Raw genomic sequence first — 18,065 nt, 5'->3', positions numbered from 1 at the left:
ACAAATATTGTGCAAAAAATTCAAGTCGCGGAAGCAACAAAAGTTTTTCGGGAAGAAAGTTGGTCAAATATAGCCATTAAATATTCATAAAGTTGGATTTATTTAGTCCGAAATAAGTTCTAGTATGGAAATGGTGTAAAGCAATATATGAACGTTCGTATACATAAATGAAATATTAAATTCTGCAGCTGCATTCCTTTGTGCTAGCTGCTGCGTCAAACGCAAATATTTATGCAATCCAGCACGGGCGTGAATTTCAATTCATACCTACCTAAATGCGTCAAAATCAATTTTAAAACAATTCTGTCGGATAAAAATATATAAATTAATTCGAAAATATAAAACTGACTGTTTCGAAAATGTCAGCAGTATGAAGAGTTAAAAATAAACACACAACCACCTCCACAATTTTAGCTCTGCTTAAACGGCAATCATAATACGGCAGAAACCATTGTGAGCGCAGCGACGTTTTTGTGACAAATCTCCACTTTTTGCCCTTTGATTTGGGCGATGTTTACTATCATGGAAAGTGCTAAAATAAAAATACATAAATGAAAATAAAATTGAATGCAGCGTGTGGGATATATTTGAGTCATAAGTACTATATATGAGTGATTTGTAAGTGAAACAAGAGAAAAGTATAAACACTAACACATTATTCATTCATTCTCAAACCACTGTTTAATAATCGAAACTGTAAGAAAGTAAATGACCAAAAATAATATTGAGAGCAGCCTGCAGCCAGGGTGCATACAACTTAGAGCATTTCGGTTGTTGCTTTTTTTTATTGTGTATTTGAAGTATACCGGCAATATAGTGTTTTGTTTTTGTTTGCCCTTTTAGTTGAAATTTTGAAAGTGTGCCAAAAAGAGGCCCAAAAAGTATTTAAATTTGCTCTACTAAAATGCATGAATGCACAAATTTGTTTGAGTTTGCTTGCTAAAGTTTTCGAACTTTATCCGCTAGCTTCCTTCCTGCCTAAGACTTTCCGTAACTTGGGTATAAGAAATTCAGTATTTACCAATCTCGATTGGGATGGTTAGGGTATGGTACGAAAAAGCTCAGAAAATTAATTATTTTCATAGGAATTTATTTTATTGTTTTAGTGACTATGACGCTATTTGTTAATTATTAATCAAAACATTTATGACGTATGGAAATAAATATATATACATAATATAATTAATTTCAGGAAAACATTTATATTTCACTTGTAAATGAAACAAAATTACCTAAATTTGGTATGAATTATGCACCCAAAAAAAGAGTTGGTTTTCCATTAAGGCCAATAAATTTTTGCCTATAATGTTTAAGTGCTCGGACTTAATTTAAAAATGTTTACACGGAAATGTCGTCGATATGTGAAGATTTTTATTTATATATTAGTAAGTTTTATAAATTATCTTTATCGTGCATTTACCGATTAAACTTTATTTACAAAAATAGTGAAAATTTGGAAAACATCGATAATATATTTTATTATATTTAAAAATTTTGCCTACAGGATCTACAGCTATAGCATATTTATAAATTTCAGCGTTTCTTTTTTAAAGCCCACCTTAATTAGGCCTTACAAGTAACGTAATCCACATAGGAGGAAAATATTAGTTTACATCCGCTAAGGAATAATCGAAAATTCTAGCGAATGAAATCCGTGGGGAGGACACCACACAACATTTTTGAAGATTGAGGCTTAGATTATTTGTGTTACTCTAACTTTTTAATGCATCGATCGGAATGTCGCATTAGTTATGATATATTCACGTAAAGAGCTGATTTTTACTACCAATATCCTGTTGAGTAAACAATTTTCAAAGAGTTTAAACAAGGGCCAGAAATCCCAAAATTGCTAAGCTTATTTGCATATTAAGATATGTAAACCTTTTCGAAATAATTCGAGAAATCTATATAAGTGGCACCACGTTAGTCACTTTGCTCCGTTGCTGATAGTGATCAGTGCTAAGTTGGTAATTTTAGATTTCACTGAGAATCTATGCTGAAAGTTTTTGATAATGGAAATGAAATGGTCATACAGCTTCTTATTTATAACAAAGTCAAGGCTCCATATGCTGTTGTTGCAGCAGCATAAACATTCTCCATACATATACGGGAAATGCTGCTGAAGTGACAGTCCTTGGCCGTATATAAAGCTGGGTCGCTCCGGTTACGGAGAACCGACTGTCGTGGGAAAGTTTAAAGGGTTCTGTTTGACAATAGCTCGATAATTGGAAATGCGACTTTTCTCCCACACGTGAAAATTGACTTGATAAGGCGTAGTTTCCAGCAATCTTAAAAATGTAATTTAAAGAGGCGTAGAAAAGAGACCACCTAATAGGTTTTAGCATGATCTTGGCTCGTCGAACAATATTGCAGGATATTTGTCGGTTTCAAAATTGCGGATGGAAATTGAACTAATAATCTCAGCAGGGGAAGAGTCAGCAATGAACACCAGAGAAGGTACAAAGTCTTCAGTCATTTTTTGGAAAAATTATGCAGAAAGGTCACACTTTTCTTGTGTAGTATTAGAATTCATATATGTAATTGAAAGCCATTTTAGTCGGAAAACCTTTACTGTTTATTTTCGAATGTATAAAATGCAACGCCACTCAGTTTTCCCAATATTTGTTTATGAACTCTTTAATTATTTTTCAGGCTATCCTTTGGCGTAAGACCATTTACATAGCCAAAATGTCTGACTTTATGCCACGTGACATTCTTCCTGATCTTTGGGAGGAGATTCTTAAACGTCATTGGACATATTTGGAAACGGAAGGAAGCGTAGAAAAGATCGAAGAAGGAAAAAAATTAGAGAGTAAATTATTGAATGCATTTATTTCGGTTTGTATACGATGAGGAATAATTTTCATTACACTGTAGATTGCCTTAAGGAGTTTCTGTGCATTGTGCCTCATGATCGGAAGTTTTTTCTTCCCGAGACTGCTCACGTGCTCAGGAAATCAATACGAGAAACGGACAAGTTCAATGCGTACAAGGCGATCATTGGCTTTCGTTCAATCAGCCATTATGCAAACAACTTATTCACAAAACCATGGCGGAAAGAATTTAGAGTGTTAAAGGTTTTTAATCTTTTATAGAGAAAAGTTGAGGAATGAACTACAATATTGCTTACTTTCAGATGTATTCCGGTTTCTATCAGCATGAAATTAAATCTAATTTGCTTGATGCTGAAAAACTCTTCGAGGCTATGGGCTACCGACAGGTTTCGGATGAGATTCTTGTACTAGATGGTCCTATTTGTCCCGATCAAGTGACAAATGTATCACGTGACGCAATGGCGGCCTATGTCGAGTGTCAAATAATGGAGCACATCTATGCGGGCCTCATTGCTATTGGACTGACATGTTCTTGGCAGGATATTTTTAACTATCGGGAAACATTTGTTGGTAAATACAAATAAAGCTTTCTATCTTATGAGATCAAGGCGCTAATATGTTTTATAATGCCTATTTTAGGCGGAACCTCACAAGCAATCAAAGGTTTGGCCTACGCTATTCACGAAAAGCGAATGCGAAAGGAAAAACTTATAACTCTTGGTGAGTATGGACCCGTTTGCTTTATCTCTCATCGCCAATAACGTTTTTTATTTCTTGTGCAGATAACTGCTATGCTAGCATCCAACACTCACCACAAACGTTAAATATCACCCCGACGTCGTCAGAGTGTCCAAATTGTGCGCTTTATAATCGAATGCCCGCACATCCGCAGTACGCTATGCATAGTGACAACCATCGAACATGTGCCCTTCACACGCCTGCATCGACAAAAGTGACGAACCATTTGTACAATGGAAATAGCAAAATGCCTTCTTACCCAATATCAGGATATCAACAAGCGCAGCACGCAGGTTTTGGCGTATCCCCTGCGGGCATGCAGCACTCACGAAGTTTGGAGCACTATAGTGAACCGGTGCCACAATTGCCACATAGACATTCATTTGATCATCAGCAAAAGGGCTGCACTGCACATCATTACAAACCGCCACATCAATTGCCCCCACAGCACGTGTACGAGTCTCCTTATGATTGTCTGGATGGTTCAAGCATGGGCGGTAGTAGTGTTTCTTATGCAGCCGTTGTGGCATCCGGTGGCGTTTCAAATAACGGTATTAGCAACTGTGAAATGAATTCCGCTTACTATCATCCTTACAACGTGTCGGGTAATCGGTATCCACTCCCGTACAACATTTCAAATCAGTTGAATTCGCACTATGCAACTCCTAATGTTACGTGCAATGGCATTAAAGGTGATCCCTACAATAATGCAGACAACAGTGGCTATGCTTCCGTATCGAAAACGCATAATTGTAATCACCATCAGCCGCCACTGCCGCCAATGCGTCAATCGTCTGTAGTGGCTGGTGGTAAAGATTTTCAAGCGTACCGACAACGTTCCTTTCCACCTGATCAACAGTTGATTGAATTTGATGATCGAGCGCCGCTAACGTCGCATGACTTCCACGCGCAACTACATGGAATAGCGCATTGTAATTCATTTGATTACGAGCGCGAGCGAGATAGGGAGCGTGAACGGGATCGAATGCTCGAGCAGCAGCGGCGCTTGAGTCGTGCGACCAACGTGGCATCAGCGTACGCTCAGCCGAAGGATATTGTAATGGGCCTGCCATATGCGTCGCATGCGGGAATACCATCTGCTTCTCAGCAGCCCTCGTCTGATGACATGTATGGCAGTTATGTGTATGCACGTCCTTTACCTAAAGCTGATCGTTCTAAATTTAACTCATCGTCTACTAATGCGGCACCAAAGTATGAAAGGAACTCTAATATATTGGTAAGAAGACAAAAATGTGTGATGTTACGAATTCTGCTTTTGTTCTTTATCGTGCGGGGTTGTGACGCTCAATGCCCAGAGCATTTCAACCACTAAAGTTGTATTAGAGAATCAAATGTCGTTTTTAGATTAATTCGTTGTTGTTATAGCAAACTACAGCTCAAGGTTAAAGTCGATGACACACCAATCCCGACAGTAAACAACCCCAAAATTTTGGGAGTTACCTTTGATAGTTTGCCTCCTTCTCTGCGTACACAACCGCAATTGTTACTAAAGTCCAAAACCATAACAAGGTCCTGTTGTTGTTGTGTTGTAGCAGCATAAACATTCCGCATACTTACATACGGGGAAATGCTGCTGGAGTGACAGTCCTTGGCCGGATATAAATCCGGGTCGTTTCGCTAACGTAGAACCGACTGTCGTGGAAACGGTCCTCCAATCGCTTGCCGGCAGTACTTGGGGCAAATGCAAGGAAATGTTGCTGCCGACATTTAAAACAATTGGCCGGTTGGTTCTTAATTATCTGGTCGCCTGGGACTAGTGGTTCGCAGTGGACAAAGCTCCAGACATGTCTAAATACTGCAATCAGGATAGCCACGGGATGCCTCCTAATGCCTCCCCTACAACACCTACATAATGAAGCACAGTTGCACCCAGTCAAGGAACAAAACAAAATGCTCAGTAAGCAGTTTATACTCGCGTACTACCGTAGGTTTTACCCCTGTAGACACCTGCTAGAACCTGAGTCGCCTCCCAGGCGCGTCAGGAGGCATCTCTTCAACTATTCCGACGAGATCCTGGACAAAACTAACCTACAACTACTGGACCGGACAGTGTTTAGAAATACGCTCAATGGCATTCATTGGGAGACACTTACCACCTTCCTATATTCCCGCCCCTGAATGCCGTAATCTGAGTCCGACTACCATCCACAGCTGATGAAGAGTACGAGCTATCAAGAGAGATCCGCGCGACTTTGGCACAATGACGTTCTGGATACTGTAGTCCTACCTATCCAGAATTGACCCCGACATGCATAACATATGTCCAACATGTAAAGGCTCCCAGCACGATTTTTTTGAATTGGTAGAGCCAAGGAGCATCAAGAGACTTGGTGGCTCCTAAAATACTCAGGCTAAAAAGCCCATTGTATTTAGTTCCCGCACGATACTAACCACCTTTTCACAAATCCCATCAAACCCACTCATCTAACACCGTTCTCCCTCTGGACCCAACCTGTCAAAACAGCAAGTTTCCTGGGCCTACTGCCAGATGAGCTAGACGACCGGTAACTACATTGCACTGACAGGGTATAGTAAGCTGCTACAACAACAACATTAATTCGTAATTCGGTAGGGACCAAATTAAGGCTTTTCAGCTATTAATTTTAAATAAGTTTTTTGGTTTATGAAACGCGCGACAAAAGTACGATAACGGACGATACTTGTGATCTGAAACTTTTCTTGTGATATGCCAACAACTTACAAATATTATTTTTTCCTCCAGGATGCACTTGAAAATAACGATAAACAACTACATCTGCAGACCATGGAATTAAAGGATAACACTACACCGCACAACGGGATGCCTGGCGGAGGTAGTCGACGGAAAATATCTATGCTTGCCGATGAAGCGCCAGACATGAGTTTCGAGTCGAATTTCGATGATTTTATTACCGTGGGCCATAGTGAGCATCCTATACACCGTTCACCGACGCAAGCATCCAAAAATCAAGATGGTGTAGGTTCCTTCGAGTCATGGAACTACGTTTTTAAGAATCTGGAGCGATCCGGTTATTCCAAGGACTTAGGTGAACGAGGAGATCTGCTTGTTCAGGGCTTAGATTTGGACTCAATGAATTTATCGAATGGTGGCGGCGGAAGCGGCAGCGGTGGAAAGACTACAGTTGAAAGGCGGCGCTCAAATCACGTAGATGCGGCAAAAACAGGACGGCAAACTAACAACGATTTAGGCAAGGCGCGTGCGTTGGAAAAAACGAATGCGTCAACTGCGTTGCGAGAAAGTGAAAAACGCGATGAGAAAAAATTGGGAGCTGGTGGTGGTAAACAAGAAAAATCTATTCTGAAACAGCAGCAGCAACCAGTGAAGAAAACAAAGTCTGCTCTAAAGCAAACTTCGAATATAGCCACACACTTAGCGCATGACAATAATAATGGCAATAACGAAATGCAACTCGAGAGAAACTTGCGGCTGAAGAATCGCAAACAAGCCGCAGAGGAAGTGGCCGCCACACAGCCAACCATGAGTGGCCAGAGTGAATGGAGCTGTCATTTCTGCACTTTTCTCAATCCTAATACGAAACGAATATGTGAGATGTGTTGCCGCAGCAAGGACTTCAATCTTGAAGCGACCGTATCGCACACACCTACTTGCGTTTAATCGGTTGCAACCCAGCTTGTTACGCATGCCGTGCAGTGGGCAAATTGATATTTTGTGGAGCATAGCATAGTCAGAATTCTGAAATTGTTATTTATCATATGCGAAGTAATAATATTCGTTGTGAGCATGGAAGTCATTAGTCAAATCTATACAGAAATTTAAAACTTTTAACACATTTTGTTTGTTCTTACAACTGCTCCTTGTAGGGATCCCATGTTATTGTTTTGTTTGTGTGCCTCCTTTCATGAATACAGTCCTGAAGCGAATTGCTGGGCCAAGCGTATTTCAGTGTTACTCTTATTTATAATGTAAACTCTTTTTTATTCATTGTTGAAACTTACTAGATGTATTTTAATAAATTATTAACTTAAGAAGTAACAACAATCAAGGTTTTAATCCTTTGGTTCCATTTGTGCCTCCTGTTTTATTGTTTGACAAACAACTAACCACAAATTTCCAAATACGAATTTGATTGTGAAATTTAAACTTAATGCGAGTTAGAAAACCTGTATATTTTGTAAACTTAATTCGAATACATATATATATATATACATATATACATAAAGTAAATATTATATTAATTAAACAAATGGAACTATATTTTATAATTATTTAATGGACCTAAAAATGTGTAACTGAAGAAAAGAATTATAAAAGTATACAAAAATTAAACATACGAATAGTTTATTCAAATTTAAATATTAGAGAACTTCATAGTTTGATTGCAAAAACTGTTTGCAAATAAGTCTGCTAAGTCTTTGTAAAGGGAACCGATTGCAAGTGACTTTTATATCGAATTTTACAGAGCTGAGCGCAAGTCATAAAGAGAATTGGTAGTACGCGAATTTTTTCTTTTGAACTGCTTAAACGATATTAGGCGAGTCGAAAAGGCTCTATGCTTGTTTCCGTCGGGCGAGTTGACGCCAGATGGCAACATCCTGTGAGTGAAGTCTTTTTCGTTTTGACCTTTCCACTGCAAAGGAGTCCACGTCTTTCCTCTGGCCCTACCGCACCGCATCGGTGTCGCAACGAATATACCTACATATAAAATCAAACTATTACCCTGATTATTTTTTAGAAAGCTCCAGCGCAAATATGCAACATTTATGCCTCTCTAATGAGAACCAATAATTTTTTTTTTTTGATGTAATAAAAAAATCTACGGTATTTATGAATTAAAAAATGTATTATACCTTAAGCAGGTATATACTAATGTACCGCTATATGTATATACCTTATGATATTAGAAAAATATAGACGAGAAAACAAAGAGCGAGCAAAGGATCGTAGATTTCGAATGGTTGTTGAATAAAATTTGATAAGGCAGGCGCGAAAAACTTCGCACAGGACAAATAGATTAAGAACATTTTTCACGAATTAATAACGATTGTGGAAAATTATTGCTTTAATGTATGTATTGTTTGGTTGAGTGTGCGTTGACTACTACGAAAGTCATAAATTTGTTGATCAAAAGTTTTTGCATGGACTTTAAGTACAACAGAACTGAGGAGCATATTTTTATATTGTTTATTTTAACCCTGAAAGACATTTATTAAACACTAAGTTTTAGATTTCCCTTGTTTTTGTGTTATGACGAACTTTGTCTAGTTGATTTTTGTTTAGTCTTGTATGGATAATCATTCATAATACGCAATAAATGTATGTAACACTTGATAACAATTCGTTATAGCAAATGTATTATAACTAAAAGGAAAAATAAAGAGTAAAATTATGTTCCATATACCTGACACAAATTAACTTTCTTTTTCGCTGTATTCTCTTTTTGTTATAACTGAGTTGTACCGCATGCATGCACATGTTGTTGTTGTTGTTGTAGCAGCATAAACGTTCCCCATACATGTGGGGGGAATGCTGCTGTGGTCCAGTCCTTGGCCGGATATAAATCCGAGTCGTTCCGGCAACGTAGAACCGACTGTCGCAGACCCTCCGTAGGTGCTGAATTTCTACGACCAATGGTTAACCGGCTAATTTGAATTTTAGCTGTTGATAAAGAGAAAGGCAAGGAACTCGCGGCTTTGGTATCAATGTCCTTGTCAGGAACAACATACAAGGTGGTGGTACGAGGAAAAACTTCAGACTTATTTGATCTTGTCACAGGTGTGAAACAAGGTTTTTAGAGTTAAATTTTACAATCAGTGATATCGATCCTGAAGGCAAAATTTTCATGAAAAGCGTCCAGATCTGCGGCTATGCTGACGACCTTGCTATCGTTGCGAGAAACCAACGCGCACTTGTTGATTGTACGCTGTTGCTGATAACTAAAGCAAAGCTAGTCGGCCTTGAAGTTAATGTCAGTAAGACAAAATACCTCGTTACAACACCTACACGACAAGGCCCACATGTTGCCTGTGAAGGAGCATAACAAATTGTTCAGCAAACAGTTTCGCTGGGTGTTGCCGTAGGCCTCACCCATGCAGACACCTACTTGAACCTGAGCCACCTCCCAGGGCACGTCAGGAGGCATTTTCTCCATTGCGCGGACGAGATCCAAGATAAAACAGACAGACAGCTACTGGATCGGACAGTGTACAGACAGACATTCATCGGGAGCCCATTACCACCTTCTTAAGCTCCCGACTCCCGAATGCCGTTATCGGAGTCTAATCACCACCAATCGCATACGAAGAGCTCCAACTTCCCCGAGAGTCCCGCGTAACCTTGGCACAATTGCGTTCTGGATACTGTAGTCCTACCTATCCAGAATTGACCCCGACATACTAAACATATGTCCGGCATGTGAAGGCATCCCGCACGACACTAACCACCTTTTCACATGCCTCATCAAACCCACTCATCTAACACCCCTCTCCCTTTGGACCCAACCTGTCGAAACAGCTAGTTTCCCGGGCCTACCGTTAGATGAGCTAGACAAAGACGACCGGTGATTACACTACACTGCCAGGGCAAGGTTACTGCTATAACAACAATAATCTCGTTAGGTGTTTAAGCGTCACATGCAATGACAACCTGGAGTCCGACCCAGTTATAATTTTCACAAAGTGGAGAGTTATAAATTCCTGGGTGTAAACCTTAGCAGCGCTACAGACCCTCTAATCGGTGTGAATGATAGACTACAAGCTGCTTATCGAAGATATTTTGCTCACCAGAAACTTCTAAAAAACAATTAATATCGAGGTTGTGTGAGCTACAAGTCGCTAAGAACGCTAATAAGGCAAGTAGCCACATATGGCTGCGAAACATAAAATCCTAAGAAGAATTTTTGGACCAATAAGGGAAGCTGATGGATCTTACAGAATCAGGTACAATGAAGGACCGAACAGCTGATATCAGGTCAAAATATTGTGCGTTTCCTTAAAGCTCAGACGCTGAGATGGTAAGGACACCTACTAAGGATGGACGACCGCCGAATTACGAAAAATACCTTCAACTCTCTTATTATACGCAGTAAAAAGCGTGGAAGACCGCCAAGAAGATGGGCAGACGATGTTGATGCAGATTTACGCCTTATAAATGTTACCAGAAGCGACGCAGTGAGCCGAGTCGTATGGAGCGCGTTTGTGAAGGAAGCACTGGCTCACCCCGAGATGTAATCGCTATGATGATGATGATGTGGTGTTTGCTTTGTTGGAAAATGGAATTTATAGTTTTCTTGCAAACAGTAGAAAGCATCCCTCCAAAAAAATAAAACAAAAAAAAAAAAATAAAAAAATAAATAAATATAAATTGTGGGTAGCTGAATTATTTATTGAATGTATTTCTCAATTAAGTAACAGGTTTCAATATTTAATTATTGATATACAAAATTAGAATAATGATGGCGTATCAGAGAGCAATAAAACAACGCCTGAGAGTGGTTCCAAATCAATTTATAAACTTAAAACTTCTCTTTGATATTTTTTGAATTAATAGTGAATTTACTCTAGACGTAAACAGAACTTAACTTGTGTAAGAACTTAAACATGTTTACTCAAGCTAGCAAATCAGCTTACGTATACAGTCTCATGCTAAATAAATAAGAGCATACAATTTTTTAATATGCTTTTCTTTTCAATTTGCTCGCGCAAACTGAACCCGATAGTTTTTTTTTTTTAATTGGCGCTTACACTCCTTTTGGGTGTTTCGCCGAGATCCTTCTCCTATTTGTGACGTGCGTCTTGGTGTTGTTCCACAAATGGAGGGGCCTACAGTGTCAAGTCGACTCCGAACGGCAAATGGGTTTTTATGAGTATCTTTTTCACGGCAGAAATACACTCTGAGGCTTGCCATTGTCTGCTGAGGGGCAACCGCTATTAGAAAAAAACTTTTTCTATCATTCTGCTGTTTCATGCACGGATACTCGAACTTACGCACTTCCGAATGGTAGTCACCAACGCAGTCGGCGACGACGACTACCGTTAAATACTATTACGAAAAGTATTCCCTGCCTCCTGTAACTCGTTTCTAACTCCAAATGTGATCACCTGATCCCCCTTAGCTAAACAATACCTTTAAAAGGTCCTCATTTATGGTAAACCTATTGTTCATAATTAGGCTGAGCTAATAACTTTACAACCTACTGCATATGTAGTTTTTATATACGCCTCATCAAACAAATTTATACCAAAAATTGGTATCAGATACACATTTTTAAGGCTTCTTGAATTAAAAAGAAATTAATCATATGGGGCATGGTTCTCTCACCGCTCTCAATTCACGTAATTTACGTAACTTAAGAATCCAAAATCAGAAGCTTTCTATGTTTCTTAAAACTGGAATAACCATTTGAACAGTTTTCCCATTTCCCAGGTTGCTCTTGAGTTTGTTGAGTTACGTTTAAGTCTAGAGTAGTTATATTATTAGAAGTTCGTGTTGTTTTTAAGTACTTAAAGTCTTTTTTATATAATCGTGACTACCGATGTTCTCTGAAATATATCAATTTCACTAAAAACAGTTATGTAATTAAAAAAAGTGTTGAGTTCACTGGTGACAATAACAAAATAATAACTGAACTTTATCATTCTTCTCTTAATTGGTCCTATAATCGCTTAAGGGGTACCGGGCGTCTAGAATTTTCAAAACATAAATTTTTTTTTTTTTGGTATATCGAAAGTATACGCTTTTAAGAAGATACTGTAAAATTTTTGGAAGGATTTTCGATTCTACTGCCGGTTTAGCATGTAGAGTCAGATTCGTCACGCGGCGGCATCAATGGAAAATATTCACTCTCAAAACTTTAAGCTCAATTATCTCAAAACTACTTTTTTCGGCCTGGTGTTGTCAAAAAAAAAAGTTATTCAATCTATTATATATATATATATATAATTGGCGCGTACGCCCTTTTTGGGTGTTTGGCCGAGCTCCTCCTCCTATTTGTGGCGTGCGTCTTGATGTTGTTCTACAAATAGAGGGACCTACAGTTTCAAGCCGACTTCGAACGGCAGATATTTTTATGAGGAGCTTGGCAGAAATACACTCGGATGTTTGCCATTGCCTGCCGAGGGGCGACCGCTATTAGAAAAATGTTTTTCTTAATTTTGGTGTTTCACCGAGATTCGAACCAACGTTCTATCTTAGTCGCGCACCAACCCATTCGGCTACGGCGGCCATTATTCAATCTAATCGTCTGAAATTCCAATATGCTATAGACAACATCAATGACTATCACCCGTACTAGAATCATATTATTATTCCAATTATTTCGTATTATTTTGATTAAAAAACTGGAAAAACCCGATTTTTAGAGTGCCAAATTCAAAACCGCGCCATTTTGTCAATTTTTTATTTTTTCGTATTCTAGTACAGGACATTGCCAGTCAGGTAGGACAGTCATACTGATTAATAATTTTTGTTTGGTTTTTGTGTTTCGGATAAATAGAAGAGCCAAAATGGACAACACCGTGTAGGTTCAGTTCTTCGGGAGGGTCAGCTTCAGCGCCATTTTTTAAATTAATAAAACTAAAAAAAAAAAATTCTTTTTCATTTTTTTATGTAAAAGAAGTTCAGTAAAAAGCCTAAAAAATTTAAATATCTTTTTTTCATTTTTTTATTGTAAAATGAAGCTCCTGAAAATACCCAACATTTTCGAGCTTTAGACTTAAGCGATTTTGGCCGGGTTTAAAAAAGTCGCTAGTCGTTTCTTAACCGTGCTAACCGTCGGCAGTTGGATACAGAAAAGCCAAGTTCCTCTGTACTTCATCTTTCTAATTCAATTGAGGCGCATCGAATATTTTCACAGCTGGAGCGTTTATATCTATTCGGAAGACATGACCTAACCAACGAAGCCATTGGATCTTTATTAGCTGTGCTTTATTCAGCGTAAAGCTCATACAACTCATTGTTCCAACGTCTGTGATATTCGCCGTTGCCAATGCGCAAAGTTCCAAAAATCTCCTGTATAAGTATAATCATTCTCTCGAAGACTTCAAAGCTTGCCTCAACAAGCGTTATCCATAGCCAAAGCTTCTGCGCCATACAATTGAATGTGCATTGTGAGAAAACTTCGCTTGGTGGGAATTTCAAAGAAACTTTTTCATTTCCACATGACTAGCAAGAAGGCTCTTGGCTTGCGCGCTATTCAATGCTTAAGGGAAATTTCTCGTTGTTCTCGTCGTACGTAACTTGGGTATGAGCCCACATTTAGGGTAAGAGAAATTTAGTTTCATAATTTGACTTTTGGTGGATTTGGCAAGGCTTTTGTGGAAATTTGTCTACACAACTATTAAGAATACACAAGGTGAAAGGAAAGTACATTTTTTATTTATCTTTTTAAATGTCTTTATCTTCTTATTGTACAAATTTTAGTTTTTATTTATTTTTTATTTTTATTTTTTTAAACAAAAATTATTTTCGGGGATAATTCATGATTCAATTATTAAAAGTTTGCTAACTTGTGACATTCAAATTATGACAAATGAAAAAATTAAACCCTTTTGATAAAAATGGTAGCAAGAGAGCGTTTTTTATAAAAAAATTAGTTGTTTCATTGGTGAAGCTTATTCATAATTTATAATAAATTTAATTGACTACAAATAAACTTCGAAAATTATACCTTCTTTGTTGCGGTTTGCCCACGGAAGTTTGGAGTTTTGATTCCCCATTTACGAATATTCCCACATTACTATTATAACTACTTGGCAAACTACCTGCGCTTATGTAAATTAATTAATTCTATATTGAGCGGAATTTATTAATATTCTTTTTCTTATTTTGAATTAATTTGTGTAAATTTTTAATTAGTTATTGATACGATCTCGTTTTGGAAAAAAGTTTCTTGACGTCGGCGTTGGCACTTCTTCCAACCATGCGAAGGTATGCTGTTGCGTCAATCCCAGCTTTCTTATAATGAAGCCTGAAACGTAAATTCCTTTAAAATTATCTCATCATCAGAAAGAAGAGTTTTTAAATTATCGATTGATGTGTACTATAACTTAGGTGGATCCACTTGATTTCATCAGTTACGATGTTACCACGAGCAGCAAAACTTGCGGTGTTGCGAGCTGTGATAACTAAATGTATTTCGCGCAAAAAAAAAACATACTGCCTTTAGAGCCACGTTGCGAACGGGCATAACACGAGCCATGTGGGACACTACTAGAAGCAGAAAAAAAAGAGACGTATTATCAGAATGAAGACACGAGCGGACGAAATACGTGAGTGCGAAGAGCTGCAGATGCTGATTGTCAGTTAACTACCTGGCCCTGTAAATGGTGTAAAGCATTGAATAGGACTGCGTTATTTATAAAAAAAAATAGTTGTTTTTTTTTTATTTTTGCAAATTTAAGTATATGTTATGTGCTGAAATTCATCCGATTAAAACTTATGTACCTGTTTTGTATTTTTTATTAATAAAAACTGGATGTTTAAAAAGTCCCTGCTTGTTTATTTGTGCGACCTTTAAAAGTGTTGGGTTCGATTCGGTCTTAAAAATCGATATTCGATTATTCTATAGTTTTGACACAAATGGTTTTCTTTTTCAACCTCATCATAGCAATAATAGCTCGAAGTGAGCCAGTGTTTCCTTCACAAACGCGCTTCATACGACTCGGCTCACTGCGTCGCTTCTCGTAACATTTATAAGGCGTAAATCTGCATCAACATCGTGTGCCCATCTTCTTGGCGGTCTTCCACGCTTTTTACTGCTTATGATAAGAGTGTTGAAGGTCTTTTTTGTAATTCGGCTGTCGTCCATCCTGAGTAGGTGTCCAAACCATCTCAGCCAATGAGCTTTAAAGAAACGCACAATATTTTGACCTGATATCAGCTGTTCGATCTCATCATTGTATCTGATTCTGTAAGATCCATCAGCTTCCCTTATTGGTCCAAAAATTCTTCTTAGGATTTTATGTTTCGCAGCAATATGTGGCTACTTGTCTTATTAGCGTTCTTAGCGACTTGTAGCTCACACAACCTCGATATTAATTGTTTTTTAGAAGTTTCTGGTGAGCAAAATAATTTCGATAAGCAGCTTGTAGTCTATCATTCACACCGATTAGGGTGTCTGCAGCGTTGCTAAGGTTTCCACCCAGGTATTTAAAACTTCCCCCTTTGTGGAAATATGTTATGTATATGTGCGGCCAATCTCCAGGTTGCCATTGCATGTGGCGCTTAAAGACCTAACGAGGTATTTCGTATTACCGACATTAACTTCACGGGAAACACCACAAGAGCAATAGATTTTGTTTTGATTGCCAAAATCTTCAAACAAAAGTTGATAATCAAGCGCAATTTTAGAGACAAAATAAATTGAAACAAAAATCAAATTAGCTGCTCTGCTGCTACTACCTTGTCAATGTGCCATGTGTGGGCCACAGTTGAGAGTCGTTTAGGTTTGAATGAAACATTTCGCTTTGGAGTTTGCACTCAGTACATTTTTATATTTATTTAATACGTTTTATTTCAAATAAATGCAAGGAAATCATCATTCATTTAAATTATGAAGAGACACATGCATTTACGTACATATAATTGTATGAGTATTTTTATTACTTACTAAAATGATAAAAAATACTAAAACATTGAGTGACTTGTATTCTGTTATCTTTCAACTTTCCTATGAACATAAAGTTTTTCATTTTCTGAAACACTCATACTTATTCGTAATTTTGCATAATAAGTTAAATAACGTAAAATTTGGAGCTCGAACTATATTAATTTTTTTTTGTAAAAACGTTTTTATTCTAAAGAAAAGGCATTTTAGTGTAAAAGTCTTTTATTCTACATATTTAATACATAGGCGTATGTATGTAAGTATGTATGTCAATCTTCAGGTTAGCTACAAAGGAGAATTCGTATATATGCAAACAGAGACGTTGTCGAAACAAAATATATATCATGAAACACATCTTAATACATACTCGTATGTATGTATGCATACACGAGCACAAGTCAAGGCGAATTGAATGCTATCATCATTGAGTGCAAGTATACACTTTTGCACGGCTTGCAGTTACGAAAGTTGCTAAAGTGGAAAGAACTATTTCTGCTTTCAATGTTAAAGAAATAATACAGGCGAATTTACAAATGAAAAATGAAAAAAGGAATCTCGTATTTTACTCAAATCTAATGCATTTTATTCGCATAATGCCTGTCAAAATATAATTATATCAGCGATATTTGAACATTGTGCCGTATCATAACCAAATTAAAATCATACTATTAGGGTGGGATGTATGCATGTGCATGCACGTCAATATGCTTTCGTATTACGAGTATAAACCATTCGTTACTCTGGAATTTAACTGTATTGAAACTTTTTTTCTAATAGCGATCGCTCTTCGTCAGGCAGGGACAAAATCTCCGAGGAGGAGAAGTTCGGCCACATACCCAATAGAGGGTGTAGGCACCAATTATATATACTTATATATATAAATAGTGGTAAATCCGAATAGCGATATATCGAGCCTAACTTGCACCGACTATAGTTAATGCACACTTTATATGCATTTTATTATTATCTTAAAGAATTGTTGCGACGTTGCTCTAAACTGTGTTTTTATTATGTACTTTATCGATGGGTTGATCAAAACCTATGTAAGGCAAATTTGCGTAACCCTTTAACTGTTTAATTTTGTTTCGAAAATTTTTTTACTGCCTTCTTAATTATTTTCCAGCGAAGACGAGGATACTCGACATAAACAGAGTATAAGTAAAATGTTTCTGCCTATAAAATTAAGGACTAAAAATCAAACGTTGCGGTTTCGTTTTTTTTAGAAAAAAAAATTTGTATTCGTTGTTAATAAACAAATTCTATTTCATTGATAAAAAATATATCACATAGAGATAAAATTAAGGCATTATAGGAATGCGATGGTAGTAGAGATGAGGAAGAGGAAGGAACAGTTGAGCACGACCAGCCTTAGCTAAAATTAGAGCAGGTTTTCTAGGTAAATATTTTTTCAATTCTCTTACGGAACGGTGTGGATCAATACTGCGCTTCATAAGAGCCACAAAATGGTTCCACGAAGAAAGATAAATGAGGTTCACCTGACGCACAGTGGTATCACAACAGACCTGTAAGGTCTAAGTGAGTTGGGCGTACAAACCGTCTACCAGCATAACTTCACCTAACCTAGGAATGAAAACAGAAGCAATAAAAGACCAAATGAATTTCAAGAAATTTAAGTTGCAAAACCAAAGATTGAGGACAATGATAGTTTTTAAAGCAAGGTGCCGCACATAATGCTACCTCGCATATTGGGCACCAATATCTGGATTCTCGTCTAATTTTACTTTTTGAATAGTATGAACATCTGCGTGTAGGATTTGATTTTACTTTTGTGCTTGGTACTAAGTCAGGAAAATGCTTTCCAAGTAATCGTAAAGGTGTAGTTGAAGCTGGACGACCAAGTTGAAATGTATTTGATGGTTTATCAGAATATCAGAATAGTTCAATAACT

The 18,065-nt window shown here is 37.5% G+C and overlaps 1 protein-coding gene across 2 annotated transcripts; it reads left to right on the top strand.

Moving 5' to 3' along the window:
* LOC129244022 (protein tamozhennic) lies at positions 1–7,738 on the top strand. 2 transcript variants are annotated; one of them, XM_054881600.1, is made up of 7 exons: positions 1–618; positions 2,653–2,812; positions 2,878–3,077; positions 3,137–3,404; positions 3,474–3,554; positions 3,617–4,809; positions 6,316–7,738. In XM_054881600.1, the coding sequence occupies exons 2-7, from the start codon at positions 2,689–2,691 to the stop codon at positions 7,207–7,209; spliced, it is 2,760 nt and encodes a 919-aa protein (XP_054737575.1). In that variant the 5' UTR covers positions 1–618; positions 2,653–2,688; the 3' UTR covers positions 7,210–7,738. The 2 variants fall into 2 exon arrangements, with proteins under 2 accessions (XP_054737575.1, XP_054737576.1); XM_054881601.1 differs by lacking the exon at positions 1–618 and adding an exon at positions 2,281–2,457.
* The last annotated feature ends 10,327 nt before the right edge of the window (positions 7,739–18,065 follow it).

Source organism: Anastrepha obliqua, chromosome 4 (genome assembly GCF_027943255.1).
Source record: "Anastrepha obliqua isolate idAnaObli1 chromosome 4, idAnaObli1_1.0, whole genome shotgun sequence".
NCBI lineage: Eukaryota > Metazoa > Arthropoda > Insecta > Diptera > Tephritidae > Anastrepha > Anastrepha obliqua.
This window is presented reverse-complemented; position numbering and strand designations above follow the sequence as displayed.

What these genes read in the sequence shown, in the direction of transcription:
- LOC129244022 (XM_054881600.1), top strand. Translation starts at nt 2,689, where the DNA reads ATGTCTGACTTTATGCCACGTGACATTCTTCCTGATCTTTGGGAGGAG. An exon ending in AAGAATTTAGAGTGTTAAAG is followed by an intron (nt 3,078 to 3,136) that starts GTTTTTAATCTT and finishes GCTTACTTTCAG; the next exon opens with ATGTATTCCGGTTTCTATCA. An exon ending in GGAAAAACTTATAACTCTTG is followed by an intron (nt 3,555 to 3,616) that starts GTGAGTATGGAC and finishes TTTCTTGTGCAG; the next exon opens with ATAACTGCTATGCTAGCATC.